Genomic DNA, 11,049 nt, shown 5'->3' with positions numbered 1-11,049 from the left:
AGAGGGATCCCTAGATCCCCTCTGAGGATGTCTCCTTCTCAGACATCCTAGAACTTCTGAAACAGAGGGGAAACTGGCCTCCAACAATCCCTCTGAGGATGAGTCAGTATACCTAGAGGCGTTTGGATCTCGGCCCTCCACCTCCTGGGTGTCTCCGCCTTCGACCCCTTATGCAGGTTATAGCACGAAGGCGTGGACAGCTCCTGACTCTGTAGAGCCAGTCCCTAGGAGGCCTTCTAAATTTATAACTGCCCCTAGTGACAAACAATTCCTTACAAAGGGTGTCCCGCTGATGCCATGGTGGTGGCTGCGGCCACCAAAAGGAACTTGCAGATCCTTCCGTGCCCGTCCATCCTCCTAATAAGGACTCTAGGACCATGGATAGGTACGGCAAGCGGATGTTTTCCTCAGCGACCTTTGCTATGCGTCGCTGAATTATCTTTGTCACTTCACCAGACTCCAGAGAGATATCCTGAAGGAGCTGGGAGAAGTAGTTCAGGATCCTACAGCTGCAGGGGCCCAAGAAAAGATTGCTTCGCAGCTAGGAACCCTCAATTCCATTGCTAACTCCTCCATGCGGCTAATATCTTATGCTGCTGATGGGCGAGTAGAGCCGCAGGCACAGGTGTGGCTCTTAGACGCCAAGCCTGGATGCGGCTATGTGATTTTATGGATCCCTTTAAGGCGTCCTTCACAAATTCTCCCTTTGATGGGTCAGCTTTGTTTGGCCCTCAGGTGAAGGAAACCTTGACCAGGTGTGAGCAGGACGGCAAGACTCTTTCTGCTGTTGGAGTCCGTTTTCCACCCCTTCTAGGCCTTATCCCAAAGGACAGAAGGGTGGGAAGATGTGGTTCCGTAAATCCCAAGGAGTCACGCGATTCACGTGGTCAGTTTACCCCTAGAGGCAGAGGGGTAACAACAACAGACGCCGCTCTAGAGGCAGAGGGGTCCAAGAACCAGGGCAACAGGGAGTCTCTTCCTGAAAAGCCTTTTCAGCATCCCTGAGGTGTTGCCCGGCTGTCCCTCCTTGGAGGCAGTCGGGGGAAGATTATCACTGTACCCAGAAGCCTGGCATTCCCTCACTCAAGACAGATGGGTACAGTCGATCATATCCAAGGGTTACATAATTCCTTTCGAGGAAAGTCCCTTCCCTCAAGTTCCCTTCCAGATGTACCACCCGGTCTAAGGGACATTGCAGAGTTAGAGATCGCAAAACTACTGCAAAAAAGAGCCATTCAGCCAGTCACAATAGACCATTCAGAGCCCGGAATCTACTCAAGGTTCTTTGTGGTCCCCAAAAGACGGGAGACTGGAGACCAATATTGATCTCAGCAGACTCAACAAGTCTGTCAGGAAGACAAGATTCTGAATGGTCACTCTTCAGTCAATTCTGCCCTTCTTACAGAAGGACAACTGGATGTGCTCAATAGATCTTCAGGATGCGTACTATCACATCAAAATTCACAGACGCTCCAGGAGATTTCTCCGCCGGCTGGGGTCCAGTCATTTCCAGTTCAGAGCCCTGCCCTTTGGTCTCACTACAGCCCCCAGAGTGTTCACCAAATGCATGGCAGTGGTCACGGCTCACCTGAGACGCCAAGGATTCCAGGTGTTTCCGTATCTCGACGACTGGCTCCTGTCAGCCACCACCAGGCATCAGCTTATACAAGCCAGGGATTACACAATAGACCTTTGTTCTCTTTTGGGCATCTCAGTCAACTACGAAAAATCATCCTTATCGCCCTGCCAGTCTATTACCTTCATAGGCGCAAACTTAAACACTGTTCGGATGTCAGCTACCCTTACAGAACAAAGAGTTTCAGACATTCAAACTCATGTCAGGATCATTCTGGCCAGCAAAAAGGTACAGGCCAGAATGGTTCTAAAGGTATTAGGTCTTATGGCTGCGGCCATCACTCTTCTTCCCCTGGCTCGATTCTACATGCGCCTCCTTCAGTGGATGCTGTTCACACAGTGGTCATACCAGCAACTCCCAATGCGTCACCAGATTCTGGTGACACAAACATGCAAAGAACATCTTGCTTGGTGGATCACATCGTCTCAGGTTCACCAAGGCAGGTGCTTTGTACCTCCGTCCCCGATAGCCACTGTCACCACGGATGCCTCCCTGATCGGCTGCGGGGGTCATTATCTGGGCAGGATGGTTCATGGGACGTGGCAACCGCTCGAGTACCATCTGCACATAAATGTCCTGGAGATGAGAGCAGTGCTTTTAACGTTGCAAGCCCTCAACGACTTTCTTCCCGTAGGGACAATTGCAGTCCACACAGACAACATGTCTGTAGTTTGGTATATCAACAAACAGGGCGGAACCAAGTCCTACCCCTTGTGTCGAGAAGCGCTCAGACTATGGCAATGGGCGATCTCCTCTCATCGGTTTCTGGTAGCAACGCATATCCCTGGGAAAACCAACATTATAGCGGACAGATTGAGCAGAGCTATTCTCATGCCTCACGAGTGGTCTCTCAAGCAATCCATAGCGGAAGAGATTTTTCTGGAATGGGGTTGTCCATGTTGCGATCTTTTTGCTACTCCCCAAAACAGCAAATGTCCAGACTTCTTCAGCCTCTCTCCTCTATCAGGCCATCCCCCCAGAGACGCTCTGACCCAGGATTGGCCCCAGGGACTTCTTTATGCCTTCCCTCCATTTCCTCTGATCCCTCAGGTGATCCAGAAAGCTACCGCTTTGAGAGCCAAATTGATTCTCATTGCCCCTTACTGGCCTCGACAAGTTTGGTTCCCGTTCCTCCATCGTCACCTTTTGGTGCAGCCGTGGCATCTGGACCCAGTACCAGATCTACTGATTCACCAATCCGGTCAGCTGCACCGGTCAATCCCTTCTCTCAACCTCACAGCATGGTTGCTCCACTTCCTTCCTTAGCCAGGCTTCCTTTGATCTCTAACCCAGTTAGAGATATCATAGTAGCTTCACTAAAATCCTCTACCAGGAGGATTTACACAAGCAAATGGAAACGTTTCTCTTATTGGGCTAAGGCCCAAAATATTGATCCTTTTACTGCCCCTGTTCAGGCAGTTCTGGACTTCTTAGCAGAGATTTTCCATGCAGGCTCCTCTTCTTCCACAGTCAGAGTTCAGTTGGCTGCTATTTCTAATTTTCATGTCGGGATAGCAGATCATAATATTATGTCCCATAGACTCTGCAGGGCCTTCTTGAAAGGGATTTTCCTACTAAAGCCTCCAATCAGGAATCCTCCTCCTCAGTGGGATTTAAATTTAGTGCTGACATCCTTGATTCTTCCCCCTTTGAGCCAGCTGTTTCTTGTTCCCTGAAATATCTTTCTTGGAAGACTTTATTCCTAGTGGCTATTACATCTGCCAGGAGGGTGTCTGAACTTCATGCTCTTTCGGTTCGACCCCCCTATTTGATTTTTCACAAAGACAGAGTATCTTTGAGAACTAATCCATCCTTTTTACCTAAGGTCGCTTCAAAACAATCTGAATCAATCTATTGATCTCCTGTATTTTTCCCAACTATCCACATAGACCTGAACAAAAGCTACATTATCTTGATGTCCACCGTCAGCTTAGATATTATTTGCACAGAACAAAAGAATTTAGAAAATCTGATCAACTTTTTGTTTCCTATGCGGATAATAAAAAGGCCTTCCTGTTTCTAAAGTGACTTTGTCCAGATGGCTTTCTTCGGTCATCACTGAAATTTATACGATCAGGGGAAAACAGCTGTGCTCAAAACCTAAAGCACATTCAACTAGGAGTTTAGCTACTTCTACAGCTTTTCAAGCTAGACTGCCTTTAGACACTATTTGTGCAGCGCCACTTGGGCCACTCCTCACACTTTTGTTTCCCATTACAAATTGGACTTGGCCTCCAGGGACAGAGCCAGTTTTGGCTCTACAGTCCTCAAGAGTTTGTTCCATTGAGCCACCCAGGATAGAGGTGCTAGGGACGCGGTCCCATCAAGCAAGAATGAAGGCGAGATTGACAACTTAACATTAAGAAGTTATGTACCTACCATAACGTTCCATGTTAGTTGTCTTCTTTCGCCTTCTTTTTTTTGACCCTCCCTCCTTCCCCCTGGCCTGGACAGACCTTGTATAAGAAACTATAATGCTAAAGACCATTTAGACCTGGTCCTTTTCCATTTGTAAGTTTCTTCTTCCTTTGGGAAGTATTGTTTATGCTTGGTGTTATTGCCCTTTTGTCAACAAACGAGATCTGGGTACTTCCTGCCTTGCATCATGGGATATGGGGCTGCCTCGAGCTGGTAAAAGGAGTTCTCGAGCTAAAGCAAGTGCCGAGTCGGAGCCGAGGGATCGGCTCCGAACCCATCAAGCAAGAAAGAAGGCGAGAGAAGACAACTAACATGGAACGTTATGGTAGGTACATAACTTCTTATTTCTTGCTATGGAATACCAGCCCAGTTGTTATTTATGTGTTCATAAAATTAATACTGTCTGTTCCTTCTAATTTCTCTGGTACAGCAGAAAATCTCAGATTTTTCCTATGTGCTCTGCACTCTTATTCTATCTTTTTTTTTTTGAAATAGTTCTTCTTGAGTAGTCTCATACTCAGCCTTTTCTTCATTTCAGCCTCTGATTTTTGTAGTTTTATCAGATCATTTGAATATCTGTTTAAAGCTTGTTCCATTTTTAGCCTTTTGTTATTTGAGTTGATATACTTCTTCAGTGTTTTGTTTATTTTAATCAGCTCTGAGCACATTTGGCTTATTTTTTCCTCTAGATTACTGGAAGCCATGCCTTGCACCAAAGTTGGAACTTGAACTGTTTTTGCTGAACAGCTTCAAGATTCTTCCCAGTCAGTGTTTTTTCACCTTTTCTAGTTGATTCTCTTTCAGGCTCTTTTAGTTTCTTCTTTGCAGGCATTCAGGCAGAGAACTTTCTAGCCAGTAACTGAATTTTACTCAAGCTGACAATATTAATCCGCGGTGGTGGTGCTGCGATAGCGTTGTCGCCTCACAGTAAGACACTGTCCGGTTCGATTCTCAGCTAGAGCGTCTTCTGCATGGAGACATGCGTGAATGGGCATACCTTCGTTGAGGGTTGTGCATCAGGGCTGGCAACTCGGCACATAAAAATCAACTGCCAATCATTAGCGGACCGGAGTTCCACTGTGGCGACCCCTAACCAGGAAAAGCCGAAAGACCGAAGACTCAAGCTGACAATATTGCTGGCTGCAGTTTCTCATTTTCTGTTTTCACACTGTGAGAGCTGAAGTTAAGCTGTTGATCAGTGTGCAGTTATCTTGGAATTTCCATTTATCTGTTTACTTTTCAGTACATTTGAATCCCTGGTGAGTAGTACCTTAGAACTTTGAGTGCTCCAACATTCTGCAGACAAATGACAAAGGACACTGTCACACCCAAACAGTGAATTAGACTAAGTGCCTGGGTAACAGCAACTTTCTGTCTGAATTAGATGACCATCTTTCAGTTGTGCTTTACTACTAACTCAAATTAATATCTGTAATCAAATCAAGAAACACTATATTTGCTAATGAATTTATGCCTTTTTTAATTCCACCACCATTTCTAATTGTGGCAGTATTAGACCCCATTCTTTAGTCAGGGTACAATTAAAGTTCACAAAATCAATGTTGCTTCAGATTTTGATGTTTGCCAGGAATGCTCTTTTCAGGACCTGCAATGTACCCAGAATTGCTTTCTTCTGTAGTTCATATGGAGTTACCTATATTGGTAATATATTTAAGTATGCTTGACAATTCTTTTTTATTAACCCTAGTTGCAATTATATATATATATATATATATATATATATATATATATATATATATATATATCTGTGTGTGTGTGTGTATGTGTATATTATTATATATGTGTGTGTGTGTGTGTGTGTGTGCGTGTGTGTGTGTAGATAGGGGGTCTATATTAAAACACTGGACTTTCAAAATTTCGAGTGTTCTAATATCGAACCCTATGAATCAAAAATTTAAAACATCGAACATATAGAACAGCACATTTTTTCCTAGGGAAAAAAATTTGCTGTTCCAAAACACATACACACAACACAAGCACACCAAACAAACAGCAATCCACACACATACACCTAAACTCTTACACCTAACCCTACACTAAACTATACATACATCACTAACTATCCACTTGCCTTAACCCAAACCCTAACTCTAAGTTCCATCACTATCGCACAGTCACCTCACCCGCGCCCTAACTCACCTACCCCGCCCTAGCCCTCACATCCACACAATTGCACACTTACCTGACCCGCGCCCTAACCCTAACTCACCTAACCCGCCCTAACCCTCATGTCCACACAATCGCACACATACCTGAACCCGACCCGTAACTATCAACCACAGTGCTGAAAATACTGAAGCAACAGAAACGGACAACTGAATTCTTTCCCTAGGAAAAAATTTGGTTTTCTGTTTCTTCGATATTTTCAGCGTTTGCTGAAAACAGGTTGATATTAGAACACTCGAAATTTTGAACGTTTGGTGTTCTAATATAGATCCGTAGATAGGCATAGATAGATGTGTGTGTATATATAGATAGGTACAGATAGACAGATAAATAGACAGAGATATATATTTTTTTCAGTTTGATTTAGAAGGCTTCATCTTACACTTTATATAGAAATAAACAATATGAAAAGCAAGGTTCCCCGAAATTAATCATGACCAGACATAAGTGAGTGCTTAAGTCAACACTTATTGGTACAAATGAGTCAGACCCAGGTCATTTTAAACAAGGGAGAACAACTGCCTTCCATAAAATAACAAAATTATCTACTGCAGAAACTAGAGACAAAGCATTACCAACACAAAGCTGTCATTAGGAAGCATGTATATTAAGCTTTCCATATCCTTCCAGTATATTTCAGACTTATAATTGAGCTTTTCTCCCTGGCCTCCGCTGAAAATGGGTATTATCCATTCAGACATTCCCAGAAAACAAAGACAAATTAACTAACTAACTAACTAACTAACTAACTAACTAACTAACTAACTAACTAAAACACGTCCTGAAAGAGGTAAGGATTTGAAGTACAGTTACATAAAACCTGTTGTACAATTCAGTTAAAATTGATAAGAGTTGGTGTAAATGAACGTGAAACATGCTTGACAACAAGTGGTGCAGTACTAACTTGTTCAATCTGTATGTTAAAGTAAAGTATTACAGTAGCTCTTTGAAATTAAAACAAAAAGAAAACAAATTTAGCATTTTCTTTATTTTTAATTGTCTGGTCATTACCAATATAGTAACAGCTATTTTTACTGCTTTCATTGTAACAGCTTCTCTACAGCCTACCCAACACCCTCAAATTATGCCAGCTCAAGCAGCCTGCTTTTTACTGGTGACAAAATGCGGTTGGTGGTACGGTTGAATGTGTCTGTCTCTGGAGCATATCTTCCAGCAGGTACAGTAAGCTTCTTTCTGCTGTCCAGGCACTGGTTCTCCAGCTTCAGAGAATTGCTCTTGTAGCCAATGTCTTCCTGAATACGGGCAAGGTTTTTGTACAAAGCATCCAAAGCATCACTGTGGAATGACAATGACAAAGAAATAGAACATAATTAGTTCCTGTGGAAGCAGCAATACCAGATTTCTAAAACGTATTTGTTTTCTACCGCTAACAAATTTATTTTTCTTAAGCAAAGAGTTATAGCAATATATCATATCTGACTATGAGCTATTGATGTGGTTTTTGTCACAAGTGTGAGGTCTATGTGGCCAAACTTCAAAACTGTACATGAGTAAATTCCAGTGTAACCCCTAGCCAAGCATGATATACTGCTATTATATAATGGATTACACTTATTAAGAAGGTTATATGTTTTAAAGTAATGCAAAATATTTGCAATACCAAATTTCTAAAACTGATTTGTTTTTTACCTCTATTTTTCTGACGCAAAGAGTTATACCAACATGCTATGCCTGAAAATGAAATATTGATGTGGTTTTGTCACAAAAGTGAAGTTTGTGTGACCAGATGACAAAGCCATACATGATTAAATCACAATGTAACCCACAGCTAAAATTAGTATATTGCCATTATACAACGTCTTACATTTACTAAGAAAGTTACTTGTGTTAAAGTCGTGTAGAATCTTTGCCACCTTAACTTATCTTACTCAAACAAAATAACTTTAACCCTACTGCGTCTGTCCCTAACCCTAAACCTACACATTTGCTTACGGAAACCCCTTTCCCTAACAATATCACTACACTTAGACAGACACACACATACACACACACACACACACACACACACACACACACACACACACACACACACACACACACACACACACACACACACATACACACACTCATGTGCACTCACATGGATGCACAATCAAAGAACCTACATGGATGCACAACACTGCATCTGTCCTGTAACCTAATCCTTACTCTAAACTTATCCAGCAAATGCACCCACTAAGAAACAATCATCAGCACTATGTTGAATAAACTACCTTCAGCAAGCTCACTCACTCACTCACATACACTGAAACATTCATACATACAATACACATACACACACACACACAAACACACACACACACACACACACACACACACACACACACACACACACACACACACACACACACACACAAATAAATCTGTCCCCTTACTTAGCCCTTACTCTAATCCTAACCGGCAAACATATATTGGGTTACTATCATTCTTAGTTAACTGTAACAGGGAATCTAAGGTTAGGGTGTTATCCTATGTGTGTCTATCGGGCATAAAACCTGCCTGGTCTGGGGAAATCAAGGATTGCAACACTTTTTTAAGTCTATTTGCAAGGATGGAGGAGAGTATTTTGAGATCTACATTAATCAAAGAGATGGGCCTATAGTTGTGTGGGTTAGCTTTCTCCTGATTATTTTTCGGGATTAGAATTGTCTTAGAGTTGTTCCAATGTAAATCAGTTATACCGTTCAGTTTGATGAAGTTGAACACTTTTAAAAGAATGGATGAAATTTTTAGGTTGAATGTTTTATAAAAATCAGATGTGACGCCATCTGGACCGGGAGATTTGCCAGTTTTAAGATTATTAATAGTGTCAAGAATTTCTTGTTGTTCAAGTGGCACAGAGAGAGAATTTCATTGATCCTCATTTAGTTTTGGGAATGTAAGATTATTCAGATAGCTCACTATTTGGGATATATTTGGAGAGTCCTTATTCCTTCCGTATATGTTGGAGAATAGGTAGTAGAAAAGCTCTATGATCTCTGAGTCAGATTTAAAAATTTTATTTTGGTAGTATAGGAGGGGAATTCTGGTAGAGCCATGTTTGCTTGCGATAATTCTCGCTAAGATTTTAGACGGTATTTGTACCCATTCAGAGTAAGTCGCTATGTATTTTTGTTCTTGTAGGGAGTAGTTATGTTGATGGAGTTCTAATAATTCTTTTTGGGCTTTGTTGAGTAATTTTTCTAGTTCGGGGTTAGGACCTGACTTACATTTCTTTTCTAGTTCTAATATAGTGGAGGTTAATTCCACTTCTTTTTTTTGTTTAATTTTTTTGTAATAAGAAACCTTCTGTATTAAAGTTCCTCTCAATTTAGTTTTGTAAGCGGCCCACTGTATGTCTAGTGGTATTGTCGTGGATTCAAAATTGTTCTCAAGTTCTGACAGGCTCTCGTTGATTTCCTGCAGTGTATCTTTTTTAAATAGCAAGTTATTGTTTAGAGTCCAGTTGCCACAAACAAGATTTGATGGCGCTTTGTAAAATATAAACTAAGAGAGATTTTGGCATGGTCAGATAGAAACCTAGGCTCTGTGTGGAATTTTAACTCAAGACTTGCTAAGGATTCTGAAATTAAAAAAAAGTCTAAACGTGACCAAGTGTTATAGCATTTCGAATAATAGGTATACATGTTATCTTTAGTCAAATTTCCACTGAATCAGATTGGGTCTATAAGGTTTAAATCCGACATTAGTTCCCCCAGTGCAATTGAGGCTTGGAAGTTGTAGGAGTTTGAGTTACTGGTTCAATCCAAGACTGGGTCTATGACTGCATTCCAGTCCCCTCCTATGATATACTGGTGATTTGGAAACAAACAGAGAATATTATAAATTTCTAAAATAAAGTCTTGCTGTTTTGTGCACGGACCATAGAGATTTAAAAAGAGGACGGGTTTACTATATTTAGGGTTTACTGATGTGAAAAGGCACCATCTTCCATTTTTATCAAATTCAGAATCTATTATAACCTCTTGAAATTTTTTTTAATAATAATGGCCACCCCTTTTGAATTTGAACTGTCCCCCGCAGCTACTAGAGATTTTATCCAGCTTCTACTGGTGTCTTTTCCCCACTCCTCTTTGAGCATATGAGTGTCTTGAATAAAGCAAACATTGGCTTGGGATTTAAACAACAGGTGCATCAAGAGATTTTTCTTTCCTTTATTCTGTAGACCCCTTACGTTTCAAGAATCTAACGTCCACCCCATGGGCTATGAGAAAGGGGATTAAATAAATAATAAGCTTATTGGCCATTTTTCTATCATTTTAAATTCTGTCCCAGTATTTGAGTGAATTTTAATTCTACTTGACTGATGCGTGAAAGCTCTGGAGGTCCATGTCATGGTCAAAGTTGCTGCATATAAGTTTAAGTTTATAATGGTAGCATCATACTCCTTCAGCCTTAACCCAGTGCCTGACCACCTACCCCCACTATTTGAAGGAGTAAAACAAGAGAGAAAAATTCGACATAAATTTGAAAGTATTTGTGTCAGTGTAGGTAAATAAACCACTAAGAACAATATTAACATGCTAAACAAACCTATATACAAAAATGTGCTTGTCTCAAGAGTGATCAGCCTAAGCCCTATTTCCACAATTCCACGAGCCTCCTCTTAATGTGTAGTGATGTAGGAGGAAAAACCACATGCATCATTATAGAATAGTGTGATGTATTTATAATATGAGCCAACCAAAAGTCATTGGTACTGTAATCTAGGTTCCATGTAGCTAGATAGTGGACCCAAATATGTTGACTTTACTAGTGTAAAAGGATAGTCTAGAGATTGGAGCTTG

General features: G+C 41.4%; 1 protein-coding gene across 1 annotated transcript in view; it reads right to left on the bottom strand.

Annotated features, from left to right (window-relative positions):
- Nucleotides 1-7,210: 7,210 nt before the first annotated feature.
- TEKT2 (tektin 2) overlaps nt 7,211-11,049 on the bottom strand; it is a 1,280,616-nt gene continuing 1,276,777 nt past the window's right edge. The window contains exon 10 of the mRNA XM_044059950.1: nt 7,211-7,537. Within this exon, the coding sequence (XP_043915885.1) occupies nt 7,324-7,537 (214 nt within the window). The 3' untranslated portion in view covers nt 7,211-7,323. The remainder of the gene's footprint in view (nt 7,538-11,049) is intronic.

This window comes from Protopterus annectens, chromosome 1.part2, assembly GCF_019279795.1.
Source record: "Protopterus annectens isolate FY-2018-M chromosome 1.part2, PAN1.0, whole genome shotgun sequence".
In the NCBI taxonomy this organism is placed as follows: Eukaryota; Metazoa; Chordata; order Ceratodontiformes; family Protopteridae; genus Protopterus; species Protopterus annectens.
This window is presented reverse-complemented; position numbering and strand designations above follow the sequence as displayed.